This window comes from Leptonychotes weddellii, chromosome 10 (assembly GCF_054177405.1).
Source record: "Leptonychotes weddellii isolate Sample4059 chromosome 10, ASM5417740v2, whole genome shotgun sequence".
In the NCBI taxonomy this organism is placed as follows: Eukaryota; Metazoa; Chordata; class Mammalia; order Carnivora; family Phocidae; genus Leptonychotes; species Leptonychotes weddellii.
In genome coordinates this window covers 106,401,441-106,418,483 of record NC_138378.1, presented here as the reverse complement: position 1 = coordinate 106,418,483, position 17,043 = coordinate 106,401,441, and the positions used below count along the sequence as shown (strand labels likewise).

At 45.9% G+C, this 17,043-nt stretch overlaps 2 protein-coding genes across 9 annotated transcripts in view; one reads left to right on the top strand and one right to left on the bottom strand.

Moving 5' to 3' along the window:
- The window catches only part of FAM228A (family with sequence similarity 228 member A), a 14,230-nt gene extending 2,489 nt beyond the window's left edge, over positions 1–11,741 (top strand). The window contains exons 3-4 of the mRNA XM_081832179.1: positions 1,426–1,582; positions 9,667–11,741. Coding sequence (XP_081688305.1) covers positions 1,426–1,582; positions 9,667–9,820 — 311 coding nt within the window. The 3' untranslated portion in view covers positions 9,821–11,741. The remainder of the gene's footprint in view (positions 1–1,425; positions 1,583–9,666) is intronic.
- Positions 11,742–13,689: 1,948 nt separating this feature from the next.
- The window catches only part of ITSN2 (intersectin 2), a 139,531-nt gene continuing 136,177 nt past the window's right edge, over positions 13,690–17,043 (bottom strand). For all 8 annotated transcript variants that reach the window (XM_081832149.1, XM_081832144.1, XM_081832147.1 and 5 more), the window contains 3 exons: positions 15,815–15,898; positions 15,207–15,380; positions 13,690–14,768 (listed from right to left, as the gene is read on the bottom strand). In XM_081832149.1, the coding sequence (XP_081688275.1) occupies positions 14,611–14,768; positions 15,207–15,380; positions 15,815–15,898 (416 nt within the window). In that variant the 3' untranslated portion in view covers positions 13,690–14,610. The remainder of the gene's footprint in view (positions 14,769–15,206; positions 15,381–15,814; positions 15,899–17,043) is intronic.

The window sequence follows — 17,043 nt, the reverse complement described above, 5'->3', positions numbered from 1 at the left end:
AAAAATCTACAGAAGCATTTCCTCTGAGGTTTAGAACAGGAACCTACAGTAATTTCACCCACTGGGGAATTTACATGTGTGTGTTCCTTCACTCCCATTCGGCAAACTGGAAGCCCAGGAGGGAGAGGAAGACATGGACAGCGAGTGCAGTGGGGTGTGACAGGTGTCACAGTGAGGGGGCACTGGCCCAAGAGGCAGAACTCCTTTCTGTGGAAAGTGGAAGGAGGGATGCTGGAAAGGCTGCCCAGAGAACCAGTAGTTGGGCTGGTAATGAATCTTCACATTTCAAATTCACCGATAGAGGAGTTAAAATTTTGAGATGTAGGTTCCAGCATTTTACTCCTGTGTAGCAAAAGTAGCCACCTGGTATTAGAGGTCATTTAAAAAATATGTGTGGCTCTGAAGAGGGAAGTGGTGTTTTGTGTTTTTGTTTTGCTTCTCCCAGAAAACCAAGGCAGATCATTGTTATGAAGATAAGAAGGTTCTTTTGGCTCTGGGAGACTTGCTAGTATGGTGTTGGTCAGTCATTTTGCTGCCTTGCTTATTCAGTAACTGTTTACCTCATACATACTTTGGGGACCAGCATCGGGCTGGGTGTATGGGGGAAAGTGAGGAAGGGGAAAATGGCCCCTAGTCTAAAGCTTATAATCAGGAATGGGGAGGAGAAAACCACCTTTCTCTGCATCCTCTGGTAGCCCAGCCTCTTGACACTCCCCACACTGAGGTTCCCTGCCCTTCTGTTCTCATAGAACCTTAAAGACCGCTTGTCAGGTCTCCTGGGAGCTCTCTTACTGCCAGGCCACCTAGGAGCGCTGCCTTGTGCTCCTAAAGCATCCTGAGCTGATACCTCTCATGACTAGATTGTCACTGTGTATGACTTTCTGTTCCAGACTGAGAGATCCTTGAGGATAGGAACTCATTGGGATGTGGCACAAAGTGGTGTCAGCAAATATTTATTGGCCAATGCAATAGAACTCTGGACAGAGTATGTTGCTTCTATCTGGGTGGCCCTCCCTCCAGTCAGCCACTCCCAGCTCAGCAAATGTCCTATTGTAAGACAGATGATATTTACCCTTTCCCTGCTCTGTGGATTGACATTATTCATGGGTCCTTATTCTTTGATGTACAGTAAGGTCATACTTGAATGCTTCCGACAGATTTAGAGAGCTTAATACAAACTGTACTAGGATCCTCAAAGTTATTTTTCTTGTAGGTTATGGTCCCTTCATATTGTGATCCTCTGTTTAGAAGACAGCAAGAGATGGATGAAGAGAAGAGAGCTGTTTTTCAATATAAGACAGATACTTTGTGATCACTGAGCTTTATTTTTAGAGACTTCTAATTGTCCAGTGATTTCCTACCCCAGGAGTGACTAGAATTGACTTTAAGAGTGTTGATTTAGTTTTTTTTTTAATCTTCCTGTAGGAAAAGGATATACCTTAAAAGAATTTAAAGACCTAGAGAAGGCTGGGCTTTATGCCAAATTGCCCCAGTTCACTTTTACTCTACATAGTGTTATTCCAAAAGAGTGGCATAAAGCCTCTGCGAGATCTGTGATAAGCAGAACTCATAGTAAATGCAGGTAAGGATGTACTAACTGACTAATGGATCTTTTTACTCTCTCTATAGTTTTGCCTTTTACAGAATGTCATATGGTTAGAATCACACAGTTTATATATAGCCTTTTCCAGATTTTACCTTCATCCTTAATGGATGTTTTCGCAGGATTAAGAATGTTAGGTTGACAAATTATTTTCCTTTAGTAGATATCTGCTGTCATTTTTTTTTTATTCTACCCAGAAGATCATTTTAATCAACATATAGGAACTTGATAAGAAAATCCATTCACACCTGTAGGATAGCACCCCATTTAAAAAAAATTTTTTTTATAAAGATTTTATTTATTTATTTAATTGACAGAGAGAGAGAGAGAGACAGTGTGAGAGGGAACACAAGCAGGGGGAGTGGGAGAGGGAGAAGCAGGCTTCCCGTCGAGCAGGGAACCCGATGTGGGGCTCGATCCCAGGACCCTGGGATCATGACCTGAGCCAAAGGTAGTCGCTCAACCAACTGAGCCACCCAGGCGCCCCTTAAAAATTTTTTTTTAAAAAGATTTTATTATTAGAGAGCACACAAGTGGGGGGGGGGAGGAGCAGAGGGAGAGGGAGAAGCAGACTTCCCGCTGAGCAGGGAGCCCAATGTGGGACTTGATCCCAGGACCCTGGGATCATGACCTGAGCTGAAGGTAGTCACTTAACTGACTGAGCCAGCACCCCACTTTTAAAAGCTGGGCGCCTGAGTGGCTCAGTCAGTTAACTGTCTGCCTTTGTCTCATGTCATGATCCCAGAGACTGGGGATTGAACCCTGCATTGGGCTCCCTGTTCAGCAGGGGGCCTGTTTCTCCCTCTGCCCCTCATCCTACTCTTGTGCTCTCTCCCACTCTCTCTCTCTCAAATAAATAAATAAAATCTTTTTTTTTTTTTTTAAAGATTTTATTTATTTATTTGAGACAGAGAGAATGAGAGACAGAGAGCATGAGAGGGAGGAGGGTCAGAGGGAGAAGCAGACTCCCTGCCGAACAGGGAGCCCGATGCGGGACTCGATCCCGGGACTCCAGGATCATGACCTGAGCCGAAGGCAGTCGCTTAACCAACTGAGCCACCCAGGCGCCCTAAAATCTTTTAAAAGAATAAATAAAAGATGATCCCAGTGCACTAACTAAATTTTCCAGTAGGTGTTACTAATAGCAGATTTATTTATTTATTTATCTATCTATCTATCTATCTATTTTCTTCTTGTGATAACTACTTCAAACATTTTTTCCCACAGAATTTTTATTTTTTAATAAGTATTTTATTTATTTATTTATTTATTTTTAAAGATTTTATTTATTTATTTGAGAGAGAGAGAATGAGAGAGAGCACATGAGAGAGGGGAGGGTCAGAGGGAGAAGCAGACTCCCTGCCGAGCAGGAAGCCCGATGCGGGACTCGATCCAGGGACTCCAGGATCATGACCTGAGCCGAAGGCAGTCGCCTAACCAACTGAGTCACCCAGGCGCCCTTTAATAAGTATTTTAATCACGCAGTGCTCATCTTGACAAGTGCACTCCTTAATCCCCATCACCTGTTTAGCCCATCCTCTAATCCACCTCCCCTCTGGTAACTATCAGTTTGTTTCCTATAGTTAAGAGTCTGTTTCTTGGGTTTGGGTTGTCTCTCTCTCTCTCTCTCTTTTTTACCCCATTGCTCATTTGCTTCTTAAATTCCACATATAAGGGAAATCATATGGTATTTGTCTTTCTCTGACTTATTTCACTTAGCATTATATTCTCTTGCTCCATCCATGTTATTGCAAATGGCAAGATTTCATTCTTTTTTTTATGGCTGAATAATAATTCCATCACACACACACACACACACACACCCCACATCTTCTTTATCCATTCATCTATCAATGGACACTTGAGCTGCTTCCATATCTTGGCTCTAGTAATTAATGCTGCTATAAATCTGTAAATATAGGGGTACATGTATCCCTTTGAATTAGTGTTTTTCTATTCTTTGGGTAAATACCCAGTAGTGCGATTGCTGGATCATAGGGTAGTTCTATTTTTAACTTTTTGAGGAACCTCCATACTGTTTTCCAGAGTGGCTGCACCAGTTTGCATTCCCACCAATGGTGTAAGAGGGTTTCCCTTTCTCCACATCCTCGCCAACACCTGTTGTTTCCTGTGTTGTTATAATTTTAGCCATTCTGACAGTTGTGAGGTGACATTTCATTGTAGTTTTGATTTGCATTTCCCTGATGGTAAGTGATGGTGAACATCTTCCACATGTCTGTTAGTTCATCTGTATGTCAGGAATAAATCCCACTTGATTGTGGTGAATAATTTTTTTTAATGTGTTGTTGGATTTGGTTTGCTAATATTTTGTTGAGGATTTTTGCATCTATGTTCATCAGAGATATTGGCCTATAGTTCTCTTTTTTTGTGGTGCCTTTATCTGGTTTTGGTATCAGGGTAATGCAGGCTTCATAGAATGAATTTGGAAGTGCCTTATGTATTTTTTGGAATAGTTTGTCTCCTCCCCATGTCTTAAGTATATGGTGTCATATTTTATACACCTTTTATTTTGTGAGTTCTTTGACTGATTTTTTATGGAAATAATTCATTTTTACTGCTTTTGTGTTTCCTGCCTTCATACTGTCATTTTTGGTTTTTCCACCCAGAGTCCCCTTTAGTATTTCTTGCTGGGTTGGTTTAGTGGCCATGTACTCCTTTGGTTTTTGTTTGTCTGGGAAACTTTTTTTTTTTTTTTTTTAATAATAAATAAACTCCATGCTCAGCATGGAGCCCAATGCGGGGCTTGAACTCACAACCCTGGGATCAAGACCTGAGTTGATAGGGTTCCTGGGTAGCTCAGTCAGTTAAGTGTCTGCCTTCAGCTCAGGTCATGATCCTGGAGTTCCTGGGATTGAGCCCGCCTTGGGCTCCCTGCTCAGTCGGGAGTCTGCTTTTCCCTCTGCCCCTCACCGCATTCATGCTCTCTCTCTCAAATAAATAAATAAAATCTTAAAAAAAAAAAAAAAGACCTGAGCTGAGATCAAGAGTCAGACCCTTAACCAACTGCACCACCCAGGCACCCCTGTTTGGGTAACTCGTTTTTCTCTCCTCCTAGCCTTGCTGGATAGAGCGTTCTTGGCTGCAGGTTTTTCCCATTCAGCACTTTGAATATATCATGCTACTCTTTCTGGTTTGGAAGGTTTCTACTGAAAAATTCACTGATAGCCTTATGGGGTTTCCTTTGTATGTAGCTGTCTCCTTTTGTATTGCTGCTTTTAATATTTTTTCTTTATTACTATATTTTGCCATTTTATTTATGATATGTCTTAGGGTGGATCTGCTTTTGTTGATTTTTGTTGGGGGTTCTCTGTGCCTCCTGGATCTGGATATCTGTTTCCTTCCCTACATTAGGGAAGTTTTCATCTATTATTTCTTCAAATAAATTTCATGCCCCCTTTTCTCTTTTCTTCTTGTGGAACTCCTGTAATACAAATGTTACTGTTTGATGTAGTCACTGAGTTCCCTAAGTCTGTTCTTGTTTTGCCTAATTCTTTTTTCTCTCTTTTGTTCAGCTTGATTACTTTCCATTACTCTGTCTTCTAGGTCATTAATTCATTCCTCTGCATTTCCAGCCTGCTGTTCTTTCCATCGAGTGTGTGTTTCATTGTGTTTATTGGGCGCTTTATCTCTGCTATGTTATTCCTTATCTCTGTGTTAATGGTCTCACAGATATCTCCATTGTTTTCTCAAGTCCAGAGTGTATCCTAATGATCATTGCTATAAATTCTCCATCAGCCATGTTACTTATCTCTTTTGCTTAGATCTTTGGTTGTGGTCTTGTCCTGTTCTTTTATTTGGGACAAATTCCTCTGTGTTCTTATTTTGTCTAAGACTCTGTGCTTGTTTTTATGTGTTAGGAAAGTCAACTACATATCCTGTTCTTGAGGGTAATGGTCTTATGAAGAAGAGGTCTATAGTGCCCTGCTTTGTAGTGTCTCCTGTTCCCCAGGGCCTGGCACTTTCGGAAGTGTCTCCAGTGTGTGCTGTGTGTACTCTGCTCTTTTGTCCTGACTACTTTATCCTTCAGGCCAGTCATCTCCAGAGGCTCTCTGCCTGTTGTGGGCATGTTTGGTCCCTGGTCTGAATGTGGTATGTTTTAGCTAGGTGGGCTCTGGTCTGCTTGTTAAATGAGACCTGTCACCACTGCCCCTGGAATTGAGGCTCTGCAAAGCTCCCAGGTCAGGCAATGTGGTGTGGGTAGAAGTATATGCCCATCTTGTGGGGGAGGGAGTCTGCTGCACTGGACTAAGGGAGGCATGACTTTAGAAAGGGCAGTTCCACTGGAGCATGGGGTGGGGCAGGGGTTGGTGTAAGCAAGTTAGGGAGCGAGTGTCACTGCTGCACTGGTTCCCACAGGTGGCTCTGTGCTGATGCTGAGGGGTATGGGAGGGAAATGGTGCCTGCCGGTTCCTTGGTTCCTCGGTTCCTCGAGGCGTCTCTCCATGAATGCTGCCCCTCTGGGACACGCTCTGAGATGAACAGCTAATCTCCCCACTGTGTGCCTCAGGTGCTCTTCAGATCACTGTTTCCATGCTATGTATCTGCAGGCTGTTTCCCCTGCCTTCTCTCCAAGAGCACCTGCAATGTCCTCCAAGCTCTCCCAGAGCCAAGTATGCTGACTTAGAACTCCAGGCTTCAGGGCACCTGGGTGGCTCAGTCATTAAGCGTCTGCCTTTGGTTCAGGTCATGGCCCCAGGGTCCTGGGATCGAGCCCCGCATCGGGCTCCCTGCTCCACGGGAAGCCTGCTTCTCCCTCTCCCACTCTCCCTGCTTGTGTTCCCTCTCTCGCTGTGTCTCTCTCTGTCAAATAAATAAAATCTTTAAAAAAAAAAGGAACTCCAGGCTTCAAGTCCCACTGCTTGTAAGAACTCATGAAATTCAGCCCCTCTTGTTTTCCAAACCAGTTACTATAGGGATTTGTTTCCCCCCTGTTAGTCTGGCTCTCATCCTTCTCCACCACCATAGCTCCCTTCCCACCGGCCACGATCTGTTTCTTTCCCAGACTGCGTCTCTGCACTTCCTACCTTCTTTGATGTGGCCTCTTCTCTACCTTCAGTTGTGGAAGTTGTTCTGTCAGTCTTCAGGTCGATTTTTGGGGTATTTAGGATGATTTGATAGTTATCTAGTTGTATTTGTGGGACAAGGTGAGCCTAGGGTCTTCCTCCACGACCACCTTCCCTTTCCTCCTATCCCACTGTCTTCTGCTCTTTCAGTTGAGAACTCAGCTGCTGGTCTCACTGTTGATCCTTTGAAGAAATTGTCTTTTTCTCTGGGGGCTTTAAACATTTTCTTGTTGTCTGATTCATTCTGTAGTTTTATATGATGTTTCTAAATGTGAATTTCTTTTTATTCAACCTACTTGGAATTCATAGGTTTTCTTGTACCTGTAAATAGATGTCTTTAATCAGTTCTGGGTAGTTCTCATTTTCTCTTTGTCTATTACCTCTGCCATATTCTCTCTCTCCTCTCTTTCTTGTACTCCAGTTAAACATATTTTAGATTTTCTCACTATGTCACTGTATCCTCACTGTTTCTTACCATTTTTTTGTGTGTATTTTCCATCTTTTTTTGTTACTGTATACTTGATTCTAGATATTTTACTAATTATCTCTTCAGTTGTGTCTAATAATCTCTTGTTAAACCCATCAGTGTGTTATTTTCAGGTGTTTTATTTTTATAGCTCTAGCATTTTATTTGATTCTTTTTCAGATAGGTTTGGGGAAGGCTGTCTGGACTCAGGGCCTGGAGGGTCTCCATCCCCCACGGGGACCCTATCGCAATGCACTGCTTGACGTGCCTACCACTGGGAGGAAGATGTTGAGAACAAGGTTAACTACCCACCTGCCAAGATAGCAACCAGACCTGGGAGAAAAAATCCACCAAAGATATGCTGTGACCATGCAGGAATCAGTCCATACCTTGCTACCTGAGGTTGGCAAATTCCCTCAGCAGAGAAAAATAGACAGGGATGGCCAGCTCATTCTGAAAGAGTTCTCTCCTCTCTGAAATTGTCCAATGACTTTAAAATTAGGAATTTTTTTTCTAGGGGTAGTGGTAAATATCTGTTTTTCTAGTTGTTGCAGCAGGAGTGTTGGCCCGTGCAAACTTGTAAGTTCTACACAAAAAAATAGAAGTCCTGTCATGCTCTCTTGATATTTCCTTTTTGTCTCTCACCCTGAGTTTTGCTGGACTGAACAGTGCTGCTTTCTGTTTCCCCTTCTGATTTGGAAATTTTATGTTTTGTTTCTGTTTTCTTGGCTTCTTTATAAATTTTAACAATTTTAATTTAAACATTAATAATTATATAACTCCCTACCCCCCCAGTGAGACAAAGCCTTTATTTCCTCAGTCCCCCACTTTCTTGCTCCTCAGCTCCTTTAGTCTGGTGTCCTCTAGTGAATACTCCACCTTGCAGCTGGAGAAATCTCTCTGAAATGATCAACCCTCTCCAACTGAAAACCCTTCAGTAGTTTTCCATAACCCTTACAATAACGTCCAGGCTCTTAACATAGCACATTAGGTGCTGTCTGGACCCTGCCACCCTTTCTGTCTTCATCTACAAAATCCCTTTCCCTTAAAGAAAAGACATATGAATAAACTACAAAAATATCTGGGTCAAGTCAGCACCGTTATAACTGCCTGAACTGCCACATTGGTTCATGCCTTTGCCCCTTCTTTTCATTGCTGGCCATCCCAATCCAGGCAAGAGAGGGAAGTATCATGTGGGGATATGCCACCACACCCTCCATCTGCCTTTTCTTACCCCAACAAGCCCACTGAGGGAAGGGACTGTGTTGTCTTTATCTTGGTGTTCCCAGCACTTAGCTGGAATGCAGTAGAGGATGAGTAAATGCTTGTGGAAGGAAGGAAGGAAGGAAGGAAGGAAGGAAAGAAGGAAGGAATGGAGAAGTGTATGGAGGAATGGAGGAGAAGGCTTATATGCCTAGATAGGCCTCGGCTTCCCAGGGCAGGAATGGGGGCAGCCCTAGGGAGATCCTTTGGGAGGACACACCCGGAGGTGCCTCCACATGGCTGCTCGGTAAGGTAAGAAAAGGACTTAAAGACAAGGTGGTTATGTTAGTCAGAGATAGTTTGATTACAAAAAGCAGAATCCTTCTTAAGTTTAAAAAAGAAAAAAAAAGGCAGGGGGAATGGGAGGAGCCTTTGTAGGTTAGAGAGCAGTGGTCTGTTACGAAGCTACGGTCAGTGTCTCAGCCCATTTGGCTGCTATAACAGAATACCAGAGATTGGGGGCCTTATAAACAACAGAAATTTATTTCTCACAGTTCTGAAGGCTGGGAAGTCCAAGATCAAGGTGCTGGCAGATTCGGTATCTGGCGGGGACCCCCTTCTTGGTTCTTAGATGGCACTTCTTGCTGTGTTCTCACATGGTAGGGGGGCAAGGGAGCTTACTAGGGCCTCTTTTATAGGGGCACTCATTCATGAGAGCTCTGTCCTTGTGACCTAATCACCCCCCAAAGGCCCCATGTCCTAATCCCATCACATTGGGGTTAGGTTTCAACATACGAATTTTGGGGGGACACATTCAGACCATAGCAGTCATGAGGACAGCCAGGCTACATAAGGACTAAGAGCCATGTCCTTTCCTCTTTGGGACTTTGTGGCTTTCATCAGAGCTTCTTTGTGAACCTGCTTCCTTTCTCTGCACACTGGCTTTCTCTGCTTTCTTGTGCATGTGCTGGAAAATGGATGCCTTGGGCCTGCCTGAGTTTCTGGTTTGGGCTCTTGAGGACTGCCTGAAAGCCGTCCTGTCCCACTTATAACTGTAGGGACTGAAGCCCTGGACCGGGTACCTCAGCCACAGGCAGACAAGGGTCACACGACTGTCTGATGGTTGTGCTAGCAGAGGTGTGGGTGGGGCAGACTGATTGATGGGCAGCCACCAAGTGATGTCCACTCAGTCCTTCCTTTTCAAGAAGTGAGTACTGAGTTTGCAAAATTAATTTTCAGACAATTATTGAATAATACAATTCTGTATGGAGTTGAGATACCTTTTTTTTGTTGTTGTTTGTTTTTTGCAGTTCTGAAAAACTTACCTATTCAGAAAAGAAATGTCTACCTGATAAAGAGAACAAGACTACTGACCTAAGTCAGATTATTTTTGAAAGGAAGTTTCATTCCTCAAAGCTCAGCCAGGAGAATAAAAGGCACGAGAATTGTGTGGTGAGTGGATGAGATCTGGGGGGAGCAGGGCTGGGATGGCATAAGTTTGCAGCATGCATAAGATAGCAGACGTTGATTGTGGAATCCGAGCCATTGACAGATCCCTCCTTCTCACATGGGTTCCCCAGGGCAGAGAAGGCAGGAGCCAAGGAAGGGAGTGAAAAAGAGGATGCAGAAGAGGCTTTATTTAATGCACAAGAGCTGATGGGTTTGTGTCTGGGCTTGGTGCTGCTGCATAGATGGGACAGCTTTTGGCAGGGAGCCTGAGGTCTGGAGATCAGAAAAGGAGCCATACTGGGGAATCCTGGAGCCTGCTTTTGGGGGACAGATTGTGCCCTTACAAGATGAGAGAAACCCTGGCCACGGAGTTCTGCCCTCTAAAATCTCCTCAGTTTTTCCTGGAATTTTTGCTCTTCTGCCATTTAGACATCCAACCCAGACCAAAAAAATTTGTTCTCCTTAGTGTAGTCACAATAGGTGGGAACGTTCTGAAATGAAATTTATACTAAAAATTAGGCCACATGATGGCTTAGATACATGAAAGTTATTTTATATGTAAGCATTTTCCACGCACAGGTTTTTTACCGTGAGCTCACAATCTGGCACATCTTCCCTTCCATCCTCTCCCACATCCTGTATCCTAATGCCTGAGGGTGAGGATGCTTCCAGAGAAGCCTCCAGGTGCCTGGGAACTCTAAGGGGTTCATGACTGACTGGAGTGCAGTGGGTCTTTGTGTTCACCAAATGCCCCACTCTCGCCTCCAGCACAAGGCGAGAGTCCCTCCAGATGACGAAGGACTAGTTCTCTGTAGCACGAAAACCTTGTTAGATATTTTGTGACCCAGGTCCTACCCAATCCCATGTTTTCCCCAGTCTCTCAGAGAGAAACGGATTTTCCTTATGTGGTTAAGTTTCCATACCACTTTCCTCAGCAATTAAAAAAAAAATTTTTTTTTGAAAGATTTTATTTATTAGAGAGAGAGGAGAGAGAGAGCGCACAAGCAGGGGGAGTGGGAGAGGGAGAAGCAGACTTCTCGCTGAGCAGGGAGCCCAATGGGGGGCTTGATCCCAGGACCCTGGGATCATGACTAGAGCAGAAGGCAGCCGCTTAACCAACTGAGCTGCCCATGCGCCCCCTTCAGCAATTTCTTCTGGGAATAATTCTGAGAGCCAAGTCCCTTGGTCAGTTCTGAACGGGACAATGTCAGCTATGCCCTTCTGGCAGGGGAGCCTGACTGCTGTTGCCACGTGAGGCAAAAAATGGAGTGTGTTTTACACACAACAGAAATTTATTTCTTGCTCAGGTGTCAGAACAGGGTAGGTTGGCAGGCTGTCTCTCTTCTATGCAGTCTTTGGGAGTCTAGCTGAGGGAATCTTTGTCATCTTTACTGCCCAGATTCCAAGGTTGCTCTGGGGAACTCATTCCTGTCCACCTGAAGAGGGAAGAGGTCATGGAGGAGTGCTGCCCTGGCAGGGTGGGTGGGCCAGGTCTCGCATGTTCCAACCAGCGAGGACCAGTCACATGGCTGTCCCTAACCGTGGGGTGGGGGTGGGGGGAGTGTGCTGGGAAAAGTAGCCCCTCGCCGCTCTGAGCACAATGGCAGAGAGAGCAAGTGTTTTGTGGACAGCTGGTCATCTCTGTCCCACCATAGAAAGGTTAGTACCATGTGGAGTCCAAAGACATAGGACTTGAGCGTCACAGAAGCCAGAGAGCAGGGGAGAGGTGAGGAGAGGGCTGCCTGGAAGGTCTCAGCTCAGGCAGGAGGGTCGAGTGTTGGGTGGGATCCTCCGAGGCCTTCCTCCCTGCCCCCATCAGCCCTCTTCCCTACCCGACACTCAGCGCTTCCCTCTGTTCATAGGTTGGAGGAACCAGACAGCACAGACCGCGATCCTGGGTGGCTGGGGACGGCCAGCATGGGTGGGGGGCACGGCCCGTGGAAAGGAGAGTGACGACGGCAGAGGCCCTGGGGCGGCACCGGGCCTCCCTGTAGCTGGGGCGCGGCTGCCAGGAACCGGGCCATCTGCAGGGAGGCCACTGGCAATAAAGCTTCGCTGAGCTTTGGTTTGTAGTGTCTGCGCCACAGTTAAAATGCTGCCGGCAGGTTTTTCTGTCTCCGGACGTGTAAGATATTGCAAGAGATAACCACATCATAACAGTTACCGTTTATTGCGCTCCTGTTGTGAACTAGGTGAGGTATTTTATTCACGTAAAAGTCTTCACAGCAAGACAGTAGTAGTATCTCCCATTACGTGAAACTCAGAGGGGTTCAGTAACTTGTTAAGGTTGGCTGCATCGTTGAAAGTGGCAGCGTTCTCGATTCCAAGTCCAGGCCCTCCAGTGCCAAAGTACTGGTCTGATCACCAGAGCACACTCCCTCCTCACCCCTATAATGTGAGTCAAACTGCTCAGGATTTGGGTCCCTTTCAGAGGGTGGTTATCCTGCTGGTGTGCCACAGTGTCCTGATCCTGAAGAGCTCGGGGGTGGGGGTGGGGGTTGCTGGGCATCCCTCGGGTCTGCTCAGCCCTTCCCCGGGGGATGCAAGTAGTCTAAAGGCACACTCCGTTCCCTCACCCTTCAGAAAATCAAGCTCAGTTTCAGTCAGGAGAGAACTTGATTTCTCCAGGGGCAGAGCTGCGTTCCTAGGTCAAAGCAGGTGACTGGCGTTGCTGGGAGCACAGACATTGAATGTCCTCTGAAGTTTCAGAGAAGTTGTCTGACTCACATCCTCCAGGCTCCTCTGTCCTGAATCTGAAGAGAACCCTGACATATGTAGACATGGAGAAATGGCTTTAGCCATAGTTCATCCCAGTGAGAATTCAAGTCCTCACCGTCTTGAGAAAAGGATTATTCTGTAGCTCGGGTCACAAGTAACCCCAGAACTGGTTTTAAACCAGCCTGACCCATCAGTGACAGTCTCGGGCTTTGGAAGACCAGTCAGAGGCAGACTTGGACATCAGCCCATACCTGCCTCCAAAACCAACACAAAACTTGCTTCAAGACCCTATGGGAGACCCTCTAGGAGATCAGTGAGGCTGTGTGCCTGACCGGCCAAACTTTTCCTTAATTAATGTATCCAGTTGTTTTGGTTTCACATGCTGAGTGGTGTCTCTTCTGTTGACACTTTTACATCTAAGTTTTAACAAGTCAGCGTCCAGAATTAATACCTGGAATTATGATTTTTTTTTACTTGAATATTCTGAATTATGTTTTCCAGCCTTTCTTTGCCCAGTGATTATGTTTAGACAGAAATGGGGGCCGGGGTGGAGGGACATCTGAATGTTTCTTGTTCTTCCAGCTCCCTGAGAAGATGTGCTCCCTGAAAATCAGGGCACCTGCAGCCTGTGTGGTTCTTTCCAAAAGACCACTCTTTCCAGCTGCACTCATTAACCCAGGGATTTAGTGGGTAAGACCTTATTTTTGTCAATGTTCAAAACAAATTGCATATTTCAAAATCCAGAGCCCAAACAAGCAGCTCCGACGGTGTAGATGTGGCTCTGACAGGACAGGGGATGGGGAGAGAGAGGTGCTGCTGGAGCTGGAGGCTGAGGGCCTGCTGAGGATGTGTAATGTCTGTTCTAAGTTACCTCTCAGGTTGCTGCTCACCTGGCAAGCACAAGGACTCAAAGGGTGTTGCTCCCACAGAGGTCAGCAGTCTCACCACCAAAGATAACCAAGCCCTAGAAACAGTAGGTAAATGTACCAGAGTCCTAGAGCAAGTGAGAGTCAAGACGAGGCTGCAGGGTCTCCTAGGCACTCCCCCTCCCCACGCTGCCCTTGGTTTTTGCCGCCCTCGCAGAAAGGAAATTTGGTTTCATTACCAGCAACCCCTGAACTTACCTCTTATTTTTATATTTTTTAAAGATTTTATTTATTTATTAGAGAGAGAGAGCAAGCGAGAGAGCACAAGCAGGGGGAGTGGGAGAAGCAGGCTCCCTGCTTAGCAGGGCTCGTTCCCAGGACCCCAGGATCATGACCTGAGCCGAAGGCAGACGCTTAAAGACTGAGCCACCCAAGCATCCTGAACTTACCTTTTAAGAGCCTTTCAGGTGGAACGTAAATCAGTCAAACTTTGAAAGAAGTTACATTCATAAACTTATATTTTTATTCTCTTTCTGTACATATTGGCAATGATAAAGCTTAAAGATGCATGTCCTATGAAATAGGCAAAACAAGGAATTTACATAAATAATTTATACTTCAGAAAACTAAAGTTGAAAAATATTTCCATATTATTAGAGTTCACAGTATTTAAAGTAAATCAAGCTTTCCCCTTTATATTTCAAACTCTATTGTCTCAGCAGAGATGATAAAATCTAATCGGGAATAAAATGATCAAGTCTGTTTTTGTTCAGTGCACAGAGTAGACAGACTTCAGCCTGAGGCTGCGCCCGCACTCCCCAGTCCTCCACCTCCTGAGCACCCGTGGCCCGGCACAGGCCCCCGGCACGGGGTAGCTACAGCATCACCAGAACCACCCGCCCTGGGCACGTTCAACCACAGGTAGCATCTGGTGTTCTGATGCCTCATTTCCACTTAATACTTTTTGTAGCCCTGAAAATGGAAACCCTGGCATCTAAAAACAACCAAAGATGTTAACACTAATACAAGGCACTGTGCTATGGGTTTGGTTTATTTATAGGAAAGACCATGTTTGCATAGATTGCTAGCAATTTGGTGTGCAAGAAAATAGCCCCGCTGCGCGTGGCCCGCGATGGATGAAGCCGGCGGTGCTCCTTGGGCCCAGGTGCAGCACCGTCCATCTGGCTCTAGCCCAGCCTTTTGGGCAGATCCCTGAGGCCCCTACAGGAGAGTTTTTTGCTCAAAAAGCTGTAGGTCAAAGCGGACCCAGACCTCCCCCGTGGGGACCTCGTGCAGCAGGAGTCGGCGGGTTGTGGGGCCTTTGCTTTCCTGTTCTGTGCGAATTTTTGCCACTGGAACCTCAGTACGACCCAGGAAATCTGGTGAACAGACATGCGAGAGTCAAAGTTTCTTCTTTATAAAAGTCATTAAAGAAAACTACCCCAGGAGGAGTGTCTGAAGACATTCTTAAAACTTTCAGATCCAGCTTAGTGGCTGTTACTGTGACTGGATGCATGCAGAACGAGGGGTGTGCGGGAGGGAAGCTGCCTCATTGGGCTCCAGAGAATGGGTCAGCCATTCAGGAGGTGCTGGGAGGGACTGGGGTCCATAATGGAAACACCCTGGAGGCCACCCTTTGCCCCTGAGAGGAACCCCGCCCCCAGCCTTGCTTCCCATGGGAGCTGCGGGTGCCCACAGGCCCGTGCCCTTTTCCTTAGGTGTCACGGGGTAAAACTAAAGCCAAGTACCCTGGACCTAGACCCCAAATTCTAGAGTACTGGGGAAACTCCGGATTCCCTGGTCGAGTTATACTTTACCATCTGGTGAGAACTGGTCTCTGTCAAACATGGTGAGACACAGCACGTCTTGGTAGAGATCCTTAATAAAGAACTGGCAGTTAAAATTCCACTTGGGATTGAGTGTGTCCGGGAGGGTCCTGGTCGTATAGCTCTGGGAGCCCATGCTGATTTCACAGTATGGATTGCTCTTTCCTGAACAAAAACAAACCAAAGACGCACGTGGCATGTGTAAGTAAAATAAATGACAACAGCACCTTCCTTGAGCAGAAGCAGGATCCAAACCACAAGAGCGGGAGCCACTGTGTGGGGGCCCAAATGTGACTGGTGGTCTCCGTGTCCCCAGTGCTGACAGCACCGTAAGCCTGGGAGCAACCGTGCGGGCTCCAGGGCCCCAACTGTTCCCCACGAGCTTGAGCAAGTGTCAGTGTGGCTTCGACTCTGACATGCTGAGGAGGGAGGCACTGGAACTTACTGGGAAAACACACTATGATAACATTGGTCCAACAACCATTTTAGTGGCACTGGAAACACTGATTTTTCTAAGTGTCCCGTTATTCAATGTTCAGAAGGGTCATCAGCAAAGAACAGGGCAGTTACCACATCTGTTGAATAAAAGAAGCATTTACCATTCGGTTTACAGGCTTTTAATTCTGTAGCTTCGATGACCTGCACCATCAGACGCCCGATGCCTGAAGTCTTTTGAGAGCGAGCTGCAAGAGAGGAAGACAAGCCCCGGTAAGTTCTTCCCTGAGCCTGCAGGTAGCGCAGCGGACACTGAGCTGTAGATACAGTCTGTCTAACCGACCCTAACACTCCCAGTGTCCCCTGCCACGGCACTGGGCCTGGCCGACCAGCATCTGGCTGCTCTGCCTTTGCCCAGGCTGTGTCACTTGCTGGGACACCTTGTCCACTATCTCTGCTTGTCTGCGTCCTACCCAGCCTTGGACATACACGCCCAGCTTTGCTCCCATCTCTGCCCTCCTCTGCGCATCCACCATCCCAGGCTCCGGAGCGTCCTCGAGTCTCCTCTGCCAGCAGAGGCTGCTGCAGAGCTGGTGTTTACTCAGCCTTGCATTTACCCTCAGTCGCCTAGCAACTGGTAACAGTAACAAAATAAGACATTATATCCGTTCGGCACTTAAAAGTAGCTAACATTTATTGAATACTTTGTGTTGGGCACGGTGCTAGACCTCTACAAAAGTCTTATTTAAACTGTACAGTTACGCTATAGGGTGGGTGGCTGTTGGGAACTGCCATCTCCACACAGGGCAGAACTGAGTCTGAGAAAGGACCGTCACTGGCAAGGTAAAAATTCACCATCCGGGACCAACGTCTATTAGCCGCCCACCATCATTCCAGTTACATGTAAACACTTCAGCTTATAAAGCAGTTTCACTTAAGACCTTATTCTATTTGAGGATGTACTCAAAATGAGTCTGTGAACTCAGATTATCTTGGCAAATAGGAAGTTAAGCAGGTTTTGCCCTCAAGGGTTTAAAAACAAACAAAAGGCTGCTTGGTGAGCTACTGATTTTTCAAAACTTAGGGCACATAAAACTTTATGAGACGTGGCCCCCCTCCTTGTTCTTGCCAACCCTTCCAGCGCGGCCCTTACACTCAGTTCCCCTCAAAGGCAGGGCTGGGCCATATTCATCTTTGAAGGCCCGGTTAGGACTAGCACAGGGCTTGGCACAGAGTAAGTAATAAATGTCTAAAGAACTGAACATCTAGAAAATGCATAACAATATGTATAGATATTGATATTAAGCAAAACGAATATAAAAACTTTGATTTATGTCTTTTACCAATTAAGAGATTGTTATATGCTTTACAAATCATTCAGTCGTTGATTTTC